Consider the following 19,012-nt stretch of genomic DNA (forward strand, 5'->3'; position numbering starts at 1 on the left):
TATGCAGGCTGGGATAATTGTCTTTCCTTTGACAAACTGTACACTTTAGACGGGTTTGTCTCTAAAACGGTCCAAAAAGTGAGTAAACTGTTTGAGTCACGACGTTACAAAATACTGAACCATCCCATTAATGTAATAGAATTCACGATGTCACTCTTCTGTCCGCTCGGTCTGTGGTGCTGTGGAATATGGAGTCATGCCATTGCCTAATAAAACCAACAAGACCTTCTAATAACAATAAATGTTTTAATACAGCAGAGTTTGAGCCTGGATACTGTCTTTAGTGGAACAGTACAGCATCTGCAACACTTGATTTCTGACTTCAAAAAAAAATAAAAATAAAAGAGTGATCAAACACAGCATCAGCCATAAACATTATAAATACATCAACAAATGAAAAAGACAAAACATTCAGACGTGGCATCAGTAAAGCTATTCAGAACAAAAGAAAACTAGCTAAGAGGATGTCGTAGAGGCATGTAGTGTGTAACAAAATAGACAAATTAAAACATTTTACAACTATTTTCTATAATTCAAGCGTATTGGCATGGCAAACCGTGTAAGCATAGTGTTTTCTATGTGACAAATCCTTCTCCAATCTGTTTAAGATGAGATAAAGGTTTGATCTTGACAAGAGGTGACAAGCCATATACGAGTGTGAGAACAAAACATGAGCAAAAGTCTCAAAAAACGGTCACAAAAGCCTGAAATGTTTTTTTCACGTGGACAGGTCCGATTTACAGCAGTGAAGTTATTTTTCTCAAACTAAAGCCTTTCTTTTCCACACGGCGCACAGAAACATTTGAACTTAAAAAAATAAAACGTGGCATGCTCAGCCAGGGCACACGCATAATTGTAGATTTCTTCTTATACAGGCCTTTAAAAGTGTACAGGAATTTACATTCTTTGAAGAGATTGACGAAAATGTTAAGAAAAAAAACAAAAAAATCTGAAAGAAAATAGCGAAAATGGCACCGCACAGCCACACAGAGAATCGCTCGAACAGAAAGAACAAGGAGCATTCACCAGGAACACAAAATTTGGGAACGAAAATGACAAAATGACACGGTAACACGGCGGCCTCAGTGCAGATTGGGTCGGCGGGCTGTGGGCAGGGGGACGGGAAGGAGGAGGAGAGTTCTCTGATTGTAGCTGCTTATGTCGTTGCCTGATGGAGCGCGGCAGCCGACTGGGAGTCTTTTCCGGGGAAGGTGGTGGTGGAGGTGGTGGTGGTGGGAGGGTGGGGGTGATGCAAGGCCGCCTCCAAACGCTTCTGTGCACAACGACAAACACAAAACATGGCATTAACAATCGCTTCAATTAGAAACGTACACGTGTCGTTTAGCTCTCGTGTCTTAACAATGCCGCTGGTTCTTGGATGGTGTGGGCAGATCGGGCGACTTCGGCTGGTAATGATGCGTTTTATGGACACGGTATTTTGCGAGCGACTGTGCGAGGGAGAAACGCGTGTCGGGAAAGAGAGACGAGCAATTAGGAACAAATTTGCCGGCCACTTTATTAGGCACAGCTGTTCGGCTCTTCGCCTAAAGGCTTACTCGAGGCATTTAGGAAGTAAGTTAAGTACGCAAATAATTACAAAAAATGTCATCTTAACCGTTGTGGAAGTTAAGGCTTTTCTGGATCCGTGCAAGCAAACTCTGCAGTAGCACTGTATTTATCATTTATATTTTACTACTAGCAAGCATTTGATGTCTTAAACTACTTATTTTTTGCAATATCTAATACACTGAGAATTAGACGCTTTGACAGCAAAAAATTTAACTATAGTATGAAAAATTTACTTGGGCGGTACATTTATCATTTATCATGTACCGCCCAAGTACATTTATCATCCTACAGTAATATTTTTTGCTGTCAAAGCGTCTATTTCTCAGTGTATTAGATATTGCAAAAAATAAGTAGTTTAAGACATCAAATGCTGTGAATAGTTTCAAATACTTAAATACCACTTGGAGGAACAACTACGCTGGAGTGTTGCTGAAGCGTCTGGACGCTCTGGCCCGGAGTCTGCTGCTGGCCACACAAATGAACTCTAAAAATAGCTCTGCAAATTAAATTATCGCTGGCATGCATCATCTCGTTATGGATGTGACCGGATCCACTGTGCAGAGTGCAGCGCTGTGCTTTGGTAACGCTGGCGCCTGTGTCGCTGTGTAAATGTGAACGTGTCAGATGTTTGAATGAGTATGGGACGGCGCTGCGCTCGCGGTCATGGAGACAAATAAACACATTATGGCGGGCCGCGGAGAGAGTAATCAGGTGGAGTACTTCTTTTAAAGTTTGATCCGGGCGATGAGTGGGACGTAAAGTTAATGTGCGGCCCGCAGTGACTCTCTCTCTCTATCTCTCTCGCTCTGTCTGTGCTGTCCATATCTCAGCTGGACCGTCTGCACTTTGAGGGAAACGCACTGATTTATTGGCTCTAATGAACACCACTGGGTGACTGTTCCGATTCTGCAGCTGTGAGACGGGCAGCACTCTGCATATAAACACATTCAAACTATTAGTTTCCAGTAGAACGGGTTTAAATTGTATATAATGACGGTATTAATGTTAGGTAAATCCAGCTAATGGGTGTAAAAGGCTTTGCAAGAACAGCCTGAGTGACCTGCTTCTGACAAAACAATGAGCTAGCGTTAGCGTTGGGAGCTGCCAATTTATGTTTATACAGGTAATAGAGGTTAATGGGTGCTAGTTTTGCATCAATAAATAAAAGACTTAAACGATGAGCTTAAGTAGTCATCAAGCCTTAGTGGTTATAACTGAATGACACAAAACATGTCCATCGTTTTTTTGTCTTTTAAAAGCGAGAAACACAAAACATAGAAAAGATGAGTAATGAAAGCAGCATAAATGTATGTAATGCAGCAAACCCAGCAGTGCAAATGATTCACGAGGATTCAAAACATGGAATATAACTTTGTCTCAGAAAAAAATGAAGCGTGAGGACCATTACACATATCATTAATGCTAAACACAACTCCCCTTTGGCAAATAAGAGCTCATAAAACATCTGGTCTGCACAGTTAGAATGTACCTGAACATATTTATAGAACAAGTCTTGACCAAAAAGTTATAACCTGAGAAAATCTATGAATTATTTACATCGAGTACATGATTATTTATAAGCACCTTAGTATTCCTATATACACCCATGGGAGTCTTTTTATAAAGTGGCACCTTCTTCATTAGAGCAGTAGTGTCTGCGTGGAACTATAAAGCCAATTATCACCACGAGCACTAAAGCGGTTATCATTTACACAGGGCAGGGGTTGCATTAGGAAACCAGATAATTGACTCAAGCTACACATACGCAATGATAACTATATAGTCGTGTAACTTTTGGTCAGAATCCCCTCCGTTTAACGATAACGTGAATCACAAGCTTCAGACAAATCATCGCCCAATCGCTAAAAGATCCCGAGTGATTTCTGACGTGGGTGGGTTCAGTTTGGACTTTGCATATCGCATTTTCATTCCCTTTGAGTAGTTTCCCCCGTCGATCACAAACATGCAAACATTTCTAATCCTCTGGCTAGGTAATCCTTGCTGGAGATGTGGAGATTGGTGCCTGGGAGCGGCTCAGCGACTGGACAAATGTGTCATTATTAAAGCTGTTGTTAAACAACACATTTCTTAGCTGACTAAAGACCTGCCAAACCATTAATTAACTACAAAGGGGGTGTGTGGGAAAAGCACTTAAACTATTCAGTATTTCTATGATCTGACTGACCAAGTGTGTGACTCAAACTGCACCAGAGACGACAAACTGGAGTTGGAAAAAAATATGTTTCCAAAAAGTACTGGGAAATAGTGTTTTCATACTGAATTAAACTTGAAATTCACTCCCACGTCTTCAGCTCCAGTTAAATCCTTATAATCTAAATACAATCCACTCCCTACGGTCACTGGACTCAGTTGTTGCTTTTGAGGGTCAGCTTAAAACATTTTTATTTAGTCGAGCCTTTTAATTGCATTTGCTTTAGGGACTGATTTGACTGTATATTGTTGTATGTGTATTGCTCAGTGTAAGTTTTTTGTGTTTTTATTGTTTTATTCTGTGTTTTGTGAAGCACTTTGTGACTTCTGTCTGTGAAAGCTGCTATACAAATAAAATGTACTTACTTACTTCATCGAATAATACATAATTTGATCGATTATAACGCATTTAATCGTCAAAAACCAAAGTTACATAAAACGATTAAGTGTAGATCATTTATTCAAATTGTCTGCCATCAGAATGTTCAAAAATCTGGACTGGAGGCAAAATTAATAAGACCATAATTCAATATTTAACTGTCATCGAGTCTTCATAAGCAAAAAATCAAGAATTTAGAATTGTCTATTACTAAAGATAGAAAACATACTATTTTCTACCTATAATATATAGGTATAAATAAAGTATAATTTGTGGTAAAGTATGTTGTAACCTATCAATCTTTGCCTTTAACGCCCTTAATGTTTGTCCATTCAAACCCCATCACCCGTGTTCACTTCTGCCTCTGGATTATGAATGCTTTTTGACACGGTCGATATTGCAGCTTGACAAAGTTTCTGAACGTTCTCGAACTCTCACTCTCACTCTTACAACGAGTCTGAAAGTGAGCGGGCGGTGAGACTAAAAGCTGCTTCCCTCTCAGGTGCTGCTTCACGAGTGTTGCGGGGCCGGTACAAGCAGAGACCTGGCGGGGCCGGCCCGTAGGTCAGCTCGTAGGCTTTTGGATAGGATTTGTGCTGCGGGCCCCCGGGGAGGTCACGACCACTCCGATCACAGCGCAAAGCAATCTGGGAGTTCCTCTGAGGTGAGTCACTTCTCCCCTCTGCCGCCAACACCACGTCTTACCCATCACGCCCGGCAAATCTCTCTCTAACCCCGAGATGTAATACAAGGAATACAGTGTGCGGATCGCGGTGCCCGGACACGTGAGACGAATGCGCTATTTTAAAGTTTAGTCTTGTCTTGAAGAAGCACCGACTGAAACTTGTGATCCACCTGAAGCCGTGTTGAATTGAACTACTTGTTTTTGTCTTTCTGAATGACTTGCCGGTTGAGAAGAGGTTCATCCGACTGATCAAATAAAGCTCAAACCGACTACTTTCTGCAACAAGTCAAGGGCACGCACGTAATACTTTGGGAGGAAACGGAATGTAAGCGTAAGCAGTTCTCATGTCCAGGAAAACATATTCTAAATTCTGAACAAATCGACAAAATCATTCTCCTCAGTAAAATCAATGCTGTTTAATTAGCTTTGGCAGAGATAGTTAAGCTCTTTTTAATATGGTGATTCCATTTGCTGTATTTTCCGGACTATAAGTCATAGTTTTGGCCGGGGTGTGACTTATACTTACATTTATACTTATACTTATACTTATACTATGCTCCAGAGCCACTTATATGTGATATTTGTTATGTTATTTTCACACTTGCAACTGCATGTCATACTCCAGTGTAACTTATTGATGTTTTTTTCTTCTCTGTTATGCATTTTTTGGCTGGTGCGACTTATACTCCAGAAAATACAGTATGTTTAATAGTCATGTTCACGAAAGCAGCAAATGAGGCCTGATTGTAGTACAAACCATATATTTGCAAGCAGGCATAAAATCGTTTCGTGCTAAATGACAGCCTAATGTTATTTCATAAATGACTTCCTTGCAACACGCTTGAGGAATGATTCATGCGTGTTCGGTAAACTCGTTAGGTTGGACTGCCAGGATCACATATCACGGCTTAGTTTACAGAGTTGGGACAGATTTTGCTCTTGTCTGAACTCTCGAGAGCTGCTATTTTCATCAGACACTTCACCAAAGGCTGTTATCAAGATCATTTGCTTTTCCAATCTTCTGTATTGATGTGCACAATGTAATAAAATGAATTAGTGCAATGCTTTTAGTTCATCTTTTCAAGGTTGTAATCTGCCCCTGTCCATCTGAAGGAGTGCAATTAACACACAAATTAATATATACGGGCGCTTTATATTGTCCTTCCCAGTTCAGTTTATACAACTATAGATTGATCTTGGCGCAACATGGTTTGGAAAAGCTCCAAATCCATTTCAGAAACAAATATTGGATTTTTGCTGGCTACTGGTAGTCGTTAAACCAATTATCAGACTTTACTGACGGATCATACATATTTGTCTGATCTGTTCACTATTTATCCAAGCTAAATAAAACCTGCCACTTGAAAAGCCCTGGCCCACTGTCTGAAGAACTGTTGATGAAGTCGTGCGTGATGCTAAATACCTCTTTTATTCCAGTTAGTCGAGCCGGGGCCGCCTTCTAAACAGTGTGATTGTTCTCCTCTAACTTCTTGCTCTCCTCGGATGTCCCCACCTCTTTCTCGTTCGTCTTCCAGCTTCCTTGTCTGCAAAGAAAACACAAATGCAAACTTGTGACCTGTCCTACCTGCTGCTGCCCCCCCGACACCGCACTCAGTCACTTGGCAGCGCTCTGCACGTTTATCTCCTGCTGCATTGGCACATCGCTCTTTCTGCTAACTCACCGCCGTGCTCCATCACCGGCGTGCCACCTGCCAGGCAGCCTCGCCGCCCGATAGCGCCGACACAGCTGCTTATCACCGCCATGACATATGTGATCATTTGAGGGCGCGAGCGGGTGTTTGTTCCATCTAATGTCTGCGTCTCCGCTGGCTGCTAACTATCTATCGACCGCATTATTATTCAGTGTTCCTCCGCTGCTGTTTAGAATGCACGCTAACAAGGAGGAGTGCCACACACGCTCCGCCAGGCACTTGCGGGTGCGACTGCGAGATGCTAATGTATGCGCGGGGGTGCTGCGGTACCTTGAGTTCTTCATGTAGAGCCAGTAGATGAGAGCGACCACGGCGGCGGCGAGGATCAGGCCCACGACCACGCCGACGATGAGCTTGGCCTGGTCATCGGACTCCTCCTGCGAATCTGAGACGTGCATATCGTTACAACGCTGTCGCCTGTTCACTGTCGCAGCAGTTTGTTCAAAAGAGCAGTGCAGAACACTGCCACAGAGAGTCCGCACACGCTTGGAGGGAATAAAACATTTTAAGTGCAAATTGACTAGATACTGCCAGAAGTTTTGTGACCATTTGGATATAAAATGAAAGGGTACAACAATGACACTTGCTAACGTTCTCCAAACAGGAGCTTACTGTATCACATTTACATGATACGTAAATACTCGTTTAGATAAGTTCTGTCGTATTTGAAAGAAAATCTATTCTATCGATTACTGTGCTTTCATTGACAATAGTTGTTTTTGCTAAAGATCCTCAGATCCCGTGCGCACACACACAAGTGTTTAAGTCTTCAACAAATCTAGAACTCTGTTTTCTACCAAAGCACTGGCTTCAAACTGCAAAGGTTAACCTGACACAGATCTATATATGTCAGCTGTCCAATCAAAGAAAACTAAGCAAGGTAAAAGCAATGAGTCAGAAACCGTGTTCCAAGTTGGTGATGAGATGTATATTCATGTAATCATCTTGTGAAGCTATTAGAGGATTCAGATTGCTAACTTAACATTGCATGAGCCACTTATCTCCTTCTGACACACCATTAGTACTCTATAGTACAGTGACTTCTGTTGAGTGGCTGGTTGTGGTTGTGAACTTATAATGAAATAAAAATGCATATTTTAAGATTTTAAGCTTTTTTAAGATTCCAATGTCCCCCAATGAGAACAAGGAGCTTTTTTCTCATTAGGTCAGAATATTTTCAGACAATTTATAATATTACCTCATAACAAATGCAATTTGAAGCTCATTAGTTTTATTCCAAATGATCCATACATTCTTGCATTATCTGCTAATCACGTCTGCACATAATTGCTGTGAAAAGTGCAAACTTGATTATTGTTTTTCATTTTGCCAAGAGTTAGATAGAAGATCTGTGGAACTCAATAATATAAATCCCCAGATACTAGAGATATGTGTGCGCAGGCAGAGGAATCATAGTGTGTGTCTGTGTGAAATTATAGCAGGGAGTGCACAGTTTTACAGCGTGTCTCAATTGTACCATTTGTCAACACCTAAATCTCAGAACACTTTATAGCTGGGGACGTTTATATTTTGTTCATATTTCTGTGCCTTTTCTTGTGGTTACTGTAGAGACTGAGGGCCCCGCCGAGCTTTTTGTGTACATTCTAGAAACATCAGCAGCGTGCCATGAAGCCAAGGATTGTGTGTAGGAGGAAAAAAGCAGGACTTGCTGTGTTCTTTTAATAGAACAAGGGCACTAAAATGCATTTGGATAATACATTTCCGTCCGTGTGGCTGCTAACTGTGGCGACATGGCGCAGCATCACATTTACACATGTATCGGTCACTTTTGGTGCAATCAACCTGCCGGTGACAGTGCCACTTCACAGCCGGTGTGACGCCCCTCGCACCACATCATTTACATGTGCTGCGGTGACATGTTGTGACAGTGGGACACCTATGGGACCCGGCTTGTTTGGCTGTTAAATCAATGATGGCAGGTGATGTCTGTCAGTGTTCGGGCACAAACAGTGTCAGCTCGTATGTTTGTGCTACTGTGTTTACATGTATTTCACATATAGATCTTTGTGTATCATTGCGTGTTCCACCACAACAACAGGAAACAGAGCTAGAGGGAACACGCACTTCTGAGCTACAGCATTTTAATGTGTCACTATAATATTGCACTTAAAAACAGAACCCATGTCATACCCATTTTCAAATATTGGTTATGTATCAATGAGTTAAACATGAAGCGTTCAGGCTTTGATAACAAATAGAGGACTAATCTTTGATCTTATATGTCCATCGATTATGTGAATCTCTCTTGAGAAACATTTTATAATTTGTGGTTACATGCAATTGCATTAAGCATTAATTAAAGCAAGTTTACTCTTCTCTGTACATTGATTATCTTTAAGAGATACAATTAAAAATATTATTATTTTATTAACAACAATGGAAAGTATTGTAAATGTCATAAAATACATACTTACCCCATACCATCCTATCTGCAGTTTAAATTATACACACATTCTAATTAAAATCCCTTAAAGTAACTAACCCGGAGGCAGCAATTATCATGTTTGTAACATTGGTGCATGTGTTTTTACCATTGAACCAATAGTACTGTACGTGCATCCCTCAATAATCACAGCACACTCCTGATAATCTGACTTATCTGCCTCTTAGAGCTCATTAGCATGAGTGAGCCGCTCACAGGAGTAATGAAGATGGAGAAGCCGAGATGAGCGCACATACAGACAGAGGCTGCGCTTGTGTACCAAATCAGGCCACTGGATGTTTACCCAGAGAGTAATCAGCCAAGCCATTAAACCTTATCTTTTTGTAAATATCCTTTTAGGGAAAAATAAAGTCAAAGAAAAGGACAAAAACAAAACAAAAACAAAACAAAATCTTACCTTTTTTTTCTGAATCTTCATTAAAAACTGAAACCAAACACAAATAAATTAGAAATGATAACAAAACGAAAACAAAGGGGGGATGCAGTGTAGATGATGCCAAGCAAGATCAAAGGTACATCTCGTCATTGTACCTCACAGTGGCAATCTTGGCGTGTTAGAATCAACCATCAACGAGCTACAATTTCTATGCTTTCAGAACAAGGGGGAAAAGAGGAGGCGGGTTTAGCTCCCAAACAACAGGAAACCCATCCAGCAGCCCGGGCAGAAAGTGAGTAAGGAGGACAGACAAAAGAAAGCTGGATTATCGCACAAAGCACACAAAGCATAGGGAAGACGCAATGCCACGGCGGTGTGTATGCATGAGATGAGAGCGCAGCGGCCGGACATTCAGCATTAGCCTCTGACAGTGCCAGCCGTTCGTTACAAAGGCTTGTTTTGTTTTATTCTGTACGCGTGATGCTGCAGTAAATATTCAGTGTTAATCGTTGCTTGGTTGTAAACATATTCCTCACCCGTTTCATTCGATAACTGGATTTTGATGATAGTCCGAGAAAATGGATCGTAAACACAATTATTCAATCATTGTTAATGCATTTACGAGCGCTAACGCCGAGGTAAAGGATCTGTTTGATACAAATAACTGCAAATGAAAGAGGGAGTTGACTTGTATTATTTTTCCTCTTTGGAGTTTATGATTGCAGGCTTTATGTAACACCCAAGAGCATTAAATATTCAGCTTGAACTGATTGATTTTTTCTCACTTTGTCTCCATAATATACATAATAATATAATACTGAATAGTTGATTAAAGTATGTATTTATTTAATATGTATGTTGTTAGGTCAATTGATAATCGTGATTATTCAGGATACAATATAATCATAAGAACTAAAAAAAAATTACGTTACCTCTGTGTTTCATGGAAAGTAGTTCAGATAAAAAAAACATGTGTAAACTCAATCTAGCTTCATATTGCAGTAACATTTTCTAATGCGTCATTTTCAACTCGTTCTAGGTTCATTTGGTTGAATGAAACACAAACAAGTCACTTCCTCTTGGGTGAATACAAAAGTCGATGCGGCGTGCTCCCTGGTGGGATATTTTTCCTTTAAATGGAATCTGTTGCTGGCTTTTACATTGACAAAGTACTGGAGCATACATTTGGACTTACTTAGTAACCATGTCTAGTCCACAGCAGAGCAGAGTAATTACTTGGGAGCCCATAATCTGAGCCTCATTATGGCCAAAACCAAATAGCCCAACATGTTGACCATGTCGCCTAACAACATCTGCATTGGCTTTCATAAGATATGAAGGAAACGAACAGCAGTGCGCCAAAGAAATCCAAGCTGGAGCCTTTTCTGAGCTTTACACAATACGGCTCTGATGTGACGGAGATGTGTGAATACGGCTGATGACAATTTCTATTTGTGTCAGGTTAGTGGAAAGGGGAATGACGCAAAACACCGTGCTTTGTATTTCACTGGAGGATATTCTCTATGCGATTTCATATATTATTATTGTTATTACCCGGAGGTGGAAAGGCAATTAGATGCATTCAACTTTTAAAGAACATTTTGGTTTCCGTTTTAGCGGTGGCAGTAGTGGTAATGTCAGAGGCAGCAGTAATACGGGTTTGGGTAATAGTACTTCAGATTCATTTGCAGCAGCACAAACAGCCAAATAAAGCACTACGTATTTAGGTGTACTTTTTTGGAGTACAGATTGAATTGAAAGGATTTAATTTTGCTCATCAAATAGTACTTTTTAGCTTCTGCGATTATGACCTGAATAATCACGATTATCGAATAATAATTTTGACATACCTAATAGAAGTATTAGTAGTAGTAGTAGTAGTAGTAATACTGTATCATGTGAATCCCCACTGGTACAATACATTAAAGATACCGTTATTTATTCTTTTTAATATGCTGGACTGTCCACAATCATAGTCATAACCACTTATTGCACATAATAGTTTTGTAGTTCTAATTGTTTTACTCTACTTGCAGTATATGTTATTGTAATTATTTACTCCCTTTTGTATTATTAGTTTTACTCAGAGTAGCCTATATTTTAATATTCTAGTAAAACAATGAGATTTAAATATTTTAAAGAGTTGTTTTTCTGGATTTTTGACTAAACCTTTTCTTCTACTGTTCTTGTTCTTTGGGTTGCAAAGGTTTCCCCACTGTTCCATCGTGAGGTTCTTACTGCTGTATATATATATTACATGTAATATTAATGAAAGGCAGTAATATCAGTGACATCTAAAATACTAGAGGTAGAAATAGCAGCAGTACAGCATTAGTAATAGAAGAAGGTCAACATGTTGGAGTAGATCTAATACAAGTAGTGGTGGCAGTAGCGCATCACTAGCACTGGCTCTGTGTTAGTTTTTGTGCAGCAACTTGACTATCACAAAGTTCTCTGAGCAAAATGTATTCCATTCCAGAGTATGCACATTTTCATTTCCTCTTCTTTCTATAGATCTTTGCATGTATCATCGCAGGTTCTACATTAACTTGACAGACACAGACACAGACTTGAATGCCGTTAAATGACCCAGTTTTGGAGCAGGCGTTGAGCTTATCATTAAAGGTCCTTATCCGCTGGGTGTGTTGATAATAAAAGATAAGAGCGTCTTAAATGCCCTGAACACAGAGCGGCGTTGTCTCGGTGTTTGCTCTACTTTCGCTGCTCCGTTTAATGTCACTCCTTTTGCTTCTCGGGCAGAAAATGCATTGTTAAAACCAAGCAGTCATTATTAAAATCAGCCTTCAGAAATCAAACTGCTCATGGAACGCTGCTGGCAAAAGAAACCAACACCAACTGTGATTTCATATTGCCAGCGACACAATGGAGTCACTGGCGGCCCTGTTTGCTCCCCATAGAGCTGAGCTACACAAAACTGGAGAAATGAAATAGATGGAAAGGTCACAGAGGTTGGCGGCGGAGGAAAAACTTCCCGACAGCCAATCAGATTACAGTGATTTAACGTTTTAATGACTGTCAAAAGCAATGTTTAGAGAATGCTGCATCCATCACCACACTTAAGCTCAAGATTAATTTGGCTAATTTCTCTCTCTCATTTCTGCTAATGCTTCTTAATTAGCGCTAGCCAGCTCGATACATTAACTGGCATAATACAAAACGACTGCAAAGCCTGTGCTAATGCCCCGTTTGTCTCCCGAAAAGCCCAACGTCGCGCACTTTCCTTCACCGGCGTAGGAACAGTGTCTTGAACTCACCAGAGGAGACGTTGATGGTCATGGAGTCGTCTCCGAGTTTGTTGCTGACGCTGCACGTGACGGTCAGGTTCAGTTTGGGGATCACAGTGATTTTGTGGGTGGCCTTGCCGTTGGAATAGGCGCTCCACTCCTGGTGAGAAATGAGAAGATGAAGAAGATGGCGCACAAATATTTGCAGGGAAAACAAACGGCGGTGCTTTTACACATTATTGACTTTATGTTTGGCTGGAAATGTGAGAAGTTGGGCTGGTGACAGGATAGATAATGGCAGGGCAAATAACTGCAAATGCTGCCATCAAGAGATGAGGTGAAGCGGCCAATGCGAAGGGGGAGGGGTGACGGCACACGCCAAAATGTGCACTCGCTCTGAATTCAGAGGTGAACGCTCAACTATTCTCCAAAACACTAAAGGCCAGCGGAATGGAGAAACTGTGCCCCGGCTCGAAGATGACGTTTAGAGGTTAATCGCACAAGACATCAGTGCAGACTTTTGAGTAAGATCCAATAAATATTACATCCTAATATTTGTAGAATTGAATAATACAGTATAGAATATCGTAAAGCATATGTAATCTGTCATTAGGAGTGCGTTATACTTTGTAGCTGCTTTGTAGCACAGAACTCTGATGAGAAGATAAAAGGATCTGCAGTCATTATATGGACTATTTATTTATATGGACTATTTATTCATATGGACTAGTTTGCTGCTAGTTTGCTTTCTCTCTCATCCCCCATTTCACACTCCTTTCCTGTCTAATAAAGCCGATGGGCCAAAAAATTCTTTAACAAAAAAGGAAAGTGTTTTTGAAGTGGTCTCAAACCAACATGTTCAAAAATGCAAAGTGCTTCTATCCTACATGTTCCACTAACTAGGATTAACGCTGTATCGTGGGTTCATATTTTACTCCAGTATTAATTTAAATGAATACAAATTCTCTATTTAGCTGTGGAATTGAGATAAACACAGCATTCTGTGCAAAGATCCACCGTGGTTTATCTTTAAAGTAATCAGAAAATCAAAATAATAAGATGTGAAGAGTAGGGACTTCAGACGTATATATTACATCTTTTAACTCTTCTCCTTAAAGTGCCCCCAGTCTTATAGCTTCCCCGAGAGAGAACACGGCTCATAGTGGCTTCTGTACCACTGGGCAAATATTAGCGAGCCCCTTTTAACATTCATCTACTGCAGCGCTTTCATCTTCAGCACTGTTTGATCACAGCCTGAAAAGTTTACAGCCTGACACTGTACACATGCTGCCACTTAATGTAAAGTTCATTAGCAATGTGAAGAGTCAAGGGGACGCTAGTGACAATGTGATTAAATGCTGCTATTGTATTTGTCTTTGGGGTCAGCAAAAGAGTTGTGTAAAAGCTACCGTGTACATGTCGGGCTGAGGAGGAAGAAAGTGAGTGAGGGAGCTCAAGAGGAGCCCTTCTTCACTTTAATTGCCGGAGCAAAGTGACAGAATCCTCAAAGAACACTTTAATCACACTGCGCTGTTTGCTGTTATGTGCCTTCCACTTGCCACCAACAGAAGCAGCAGCAGGAGTGGCCTAGCTTTGATAGATGGGCTTTGAGGGTGTCACCATAAATAAAATGTTTTTAGACATACATACATTCTGTTTACCTGCTTGACAACATTTAGTGGTTTGTACACAGCTTATACAGACTAGAGGAGGAAGACTACAATAAACATGACATCAAGTACAAATACAGCTACTACTATAACTGCTGCTACTTTGACTGTTGCACTTACGGATCTCCAGGTTATCAGGTCTTATTATCATGAGTATTTTAGTTATTTCAAAATGTTATAAGAACTATCTGATAAATGTATTCATAAAATACCCATTGTATAAATACAATACAAACAGCAGATTCAAATATGTTGTAGATGTTGTGTCGTGGTTCTTATGACATTCAAAGCAAAAATGGTTATGCACTGCAGAAATATTACCAACTTCATGTATATATAGATCTAAATATATCTCTATATATATAACGTGTGATTATGTGGGTTGGTGACTTACGTTGGATCCGTTGACGCTCCACTGGAAGCTGGGCTCTGGCACTCCCTCGGCCTCACAGGTCAGGACTTTGTGGTTTCCGTCCACAGAGCGCTGTTTGGTCAGCCCGGTGATCACAGGCCTTCCTGCAGAAAACACACACAACAGTTTCAGACCGCGAGGCAGGTGTCGGTGTGGGTGGATACTGTACTGTAACAATCTATACAGCTGTGGGATATAAGCCAAGAGCAATTCTATATAAAACACACTTTCTCCAAAGTTTAAAACTGAACTTTGTGTTTGAAGGCTTGAGATTGCATTGCCTTTACATGACTCTCCCAGCTCTACCAATAACACTATTTATATTTTAGTTTATCATAATTATTATTTCTATTATTAATATTATTATCCATTTTACCCCCAGTTTTTTATAAAGAAATAGATAATACAAAACACAAAACGACGAGAGGATAAATGAAAAGAAAACACAAGCAGATTTTAACTAAACACAATTACAAACACAATCACGGCATATTTAAATTAAACTAAGAGTCCCATTTGGTCCAAAGTCAAATTTGTCAAAATGAAGTCAAATTAAGTCTGAATGTTATTTTTTCCATTTGCCTGACGTCAGTCACAATGTCAGTCCAGCCCTTGATCGCTGAATGTTTTTGTCATCCACTTCTTTGTTATGCCTTTTGGAGCTTTGAGGCCCAGATACATTGTTCTAAAATCAAGTGGGATGGAAATGTCAAAAACTGTCTGCAGAGCATTATTAATTTCAGTCCAATAACCCTGAACGACAGGACAGTCCCAAAACACATGATAGTGGTTTGCCTCCTGCTGCCACAGTTTCTCCAACAGTCCCTTCACTTCCCTGTGAGTAATGAGCACTTTGACATGTGTTATAAAGAAGCGAGACACACTTTCATGATCCGTGGTTCTCCACTCAGATGGACATATACTCTGCCACTCTTCATCATCAAGAACAAAGTGACCCTCTCTTTCCCATCTTCTCTTAATGTAATCAGTGGAGTGGCTGTCCAAGTTGTTAATACATTTGTATAATTAAGATATTAATCCCCTTAAAAGTTCAGATTTAAGAGCTTTAATAAATATTTCAGTCAAAAGACTACGTTGGTCATCATTCTTGTTCATTTCTTGGTTATAATAACGCCTTATTTGTAAATACCTATATTAAAGTCCTGTTTCTCCAAGCCAAAGGATTCTTTCAACTCATCAAAGCTTTATACCTTTTCTTGTCTGTGCTGTGAAATTTTGATCAGAGGCCAATCAATTGAAGAGTTTAACATCTTGGTTTAGTTTGTATGTTTTAAGGACAGATTTCAGTTTTAGTTTGAAAGGTGCAGTGTTACTTTTCTGGTGGGGATCCGCCACATGTTTGGCTCTATGGATTATAAGGCTTTGACTGAAATGTTCCACGATATAGCATTAAAGTTATCCATCTAGCATTTATCTAATTACTGGTCATTTTATGGCAAAGAAAAAAAACAAGGAAAAAAAAGGACTTAATTTATAAAGGATTGTGTAGGAACTTTGCTGAGCAAGTGTGTACAATTAGCAGCTAAAAACTCCGGTTACTTCTTTGAGTGCACTCGCCTGGGTCGGGCACAGATTAGGCTGTTATTTCATTTATTTAGACACAGAGGGCACTTAAGTGCAAGCACTATTTTACAAAATGATGAAGGGAATATTCTAGGTCAGGTCAGGCTTGGAGATGCATAAAGACAAAGAAAACACGTGTCTCCAAGCTGCATTAAACCAAACTTCGCTCATGTGCTCCATCTGGGAGCTGAATCTCACTTTACAATCTTTGATTCATAAATCCATTCACAGATTCAGTGGATTCTAGTTTCTGCTTTGTAACTTCCTCAAACCCTCTTCACTTTATGAGTGTTTTCTGGTGTTTCCAGACTTTGCACAGAGCGAACGGGAGGTCTCAGTTTGCGAGATAATCAAAGTCCAACTCCTAGTGGAAGATTTATTAATACCACGTATGGCCCTGTGTAGTCCTGGCCTGTGACTTGGTCTGGGGGTCACCCAGACCAAGTCACCTGCTTGTTCCAATATAGATACATTTTATCAAGGTTAATAAATAATAAATGAATAAGTTAAATAAATAGGAAATAATGCTGGCGAACTCTCCAGCAGAAAATGTACATAGTGCACCATTGAAACAGCGATACTCACTGCAGTTAGAATAGAATAGTCAGTTACGCAATTATGTCTGCCTTGCAAAAAAAGCTTTAATTGTCTTTTTTAATTTTTCTTTACTTTTCTGCCCTGTAAGCAGCAAATTATTAAATGCAGTCATTCAGTCTTTTTTGACAATTGCAAACCAACTTTACAACTGGTGGTCAAACCCAAATGGATTTGACATTTAGTTATATTAGATTTCCTGATGCTATTTTATGATACAAATTTAAATAAACAGCAGTCTCTTACCTTCCACAACCAGCTCAAAGCTCTGATGTCTGGTGATGCCTCCCATGGTTACCTCGCATTTGTAGACGCCTGCCTCCGAGTATGTCAGCTTGGTGAAAACAGGCTCCTTCACCGCCTTCCCGTCCTGAAAAGAAGCAGAGGGCACAATGCTGGGCTGTATTTTCCACACCATAATGGGCCTGACACTGCCATTTAATTGTAAATGCAACTCTGTCAGGGTAATTATAGCAATTCCTCCTCTTTAAACGCCGTCATTTGCACTTGTCCAGCTGCTCACACACAGTGCGCCACATGCACAATGCTGACTCACTGTCTCTACGGGTCGGGGAGCAATTCCGAGCTGTAATGTTATAAAGCTGATATCTAATCTTTACTTTTGCTCATTTTCTGCAGCCTCCTCTTGAAAATAAAAGTTTTTTGTCACCTTAATGGCCATCTATTATTTACACTCTTCTTAAAATCCATAGTCCACTAAAGTTGTCCAATAAATCAGCCATGACTTTTGCTTGATTTTAGCTTTATTCAGTATTTTCAGTTGTGACTGCTATAATAACTCTATAGATTAGGGTGGACTCCCTGTCAAATACAGTATATCAAGTGGAGAAAAGGTCCAAGGAATCCATAGCTAAAAGCAAATCCAGCTGCACAGTTTTACATTACGGTAATAATATTATAGCTGCTCACACGGCTCCATCAGTTAAGAAAAGCGTGTTTGTCCCAATGATAATAAAAACCCATAACAGAAGAAATGATCAATGCTAAAACTAGTTTAGAATTATAATTTTTATAGTGACCTGTGTACCGCTTCTTTACTTGCTTACACACAAACAAGTCTAGATGTATAATCAAATACAATTTCAAAGCTTTACTCAGTTACAGGGGCAGCCAGTTTGCCTTTGGGTTTTCCTTTTTCAGAGCGCCTTTTGGGAGAAGATATTTTGCTGGCCTTGCTTGAAGCTTTTATAGTTGAGGATGGACTCTCTGTCGGACATATAGAGCAGACTAAGTGCAGGGCCTAAGGAATGACCCTACCATCTACTGGGGGAAAATTGCCACTATTCACAGTCCATAAGAGCACTGACAGACTTTCCTCAGTCTCCTTTGATTACCGACAGGAGGAAAAAAGTAAACAGGCAGTTAGACAAATCATCCCGTTCTTACAAACTTTTTCATTTCCTCTCTCCTTCTATCTTGCCGCGCAGTTTCCTTCTTTGATCAACGGCCGACCTCAGTGGCCATTACCTTTCTCCATGACACGATAGCTTCGCCCGAGGCACTCTTTTCCATCTCCACAGACAAGGTGTCCCCTACTGTCTTCACTACCTTCCCAGTCGGATTCAGAGACAGCTCCAGGTCTAAAGAAACAAGTGCAGGGTTAGCTGAGTCATATTGCAGTGGTGAGTATACATACAGCAGTCATTACTCTCCTCTTTTATCTCCGGCAACAACGCTGCAGTGGCATAGATACTTCACAGGCAACGTGGTTTTTGCTAATGTTAAATCATTTTATTCAACTGTCATTGGAGGTTACACTTTCATGTCATGTGGTCAAATGTAAAAATAAATCTAAACGCTACAAACAGGTCAGATGACATTCTGTTTATGATGATGCATGATTCTGCCCTCTCAGTTGGACAAAACAGTGAAAATAGCATTCTTCTCCAGCTGAGCATGACCACATTATGCCCAGTATTGTGTCTTTGTTAAGAGTAAATAAAAGGGTTATGGTTGAAGATCCATTGAGCACTCCTGGCCTCTGCTAACAATGACAGACATGTATCTGTTCTCTAATCAAGATAAGATACACCTTTAAAAAAAATATAATGAAAATAATAGAACTTTAGATCTTGAAGAGTCAGACCGAG

At 40.1% G+C, this 19,012-nt stretch overlaps 1 protein-coding gene across 2 annotated transcripts in view; it reads right to left on the reverse strand.

The window, feature by feature from the left end:
* Positions 1–1,199: 1,199 nt before the first annotated feature.
* alcama (activated leukocyte cell adhesion molecule a) overlaps positions 1,200–19,012 on the reverse strand; it is a 106,924-nt gene continuing 89,111 nt past the window's right edge. Inside the window, exons 9-16 of one of the 2 annotated variants that reach the window (XM_072446806.1) lie at positions 18,390–18,502; positions 17,148–17,271; positions 14,706–14,827; positions 12,672–12,801; positions 9,418–9,444; positions 6,827–6,941; positions 6,268–6,388; positions 1,200–1,273 (exon numbers count right to left, since the gene is read on the reverse strand). In XM_072446806.1, coding sequence (XP_072302907.1) covers positions 6,304–6,388; positions 6,827–6,941; positions 9,418–9,444; positions 12,672–12,801; positions 14,706–14,827; positions 17,148–17,271; positions 18,390–18,502 — 716 coding nt within the window. In that variant the 3' untranslated portion in view covers positions 1,200–1,273; positions 6,268–6,303. The remainder of the gene's footprint in view (positions 1,274–6,267; positions 6,389–6,826; positions 6,942–9,417; positions 9,445–12,671; positions 12,802–14,705; positions 14,828–17,147; positions 17,272–18,389; positions 18,503–19,012) is intronic. The other variant, XM_072446807.1, reaches the window with a different exon arrangement.

This window comes from Eucyclogobius newberryi, unplaced genomic scaffold (assembly GCF_026437365.1).
Source record: "Eucyclogobius newberryi isolate DKJ021-1_F unplaced genomic scaffold, fEucNew1.0.hap1 SCAF_15, whole genome shotgun sequence".
NCBI classification, from domain to species: domain Eukaryota; kingdom Metazoa; phylum Chordata; class Actinopteri; order Gobiiformes; family Gobiidae; genus Eucyclogobius; species Eucyclogobius newberryi.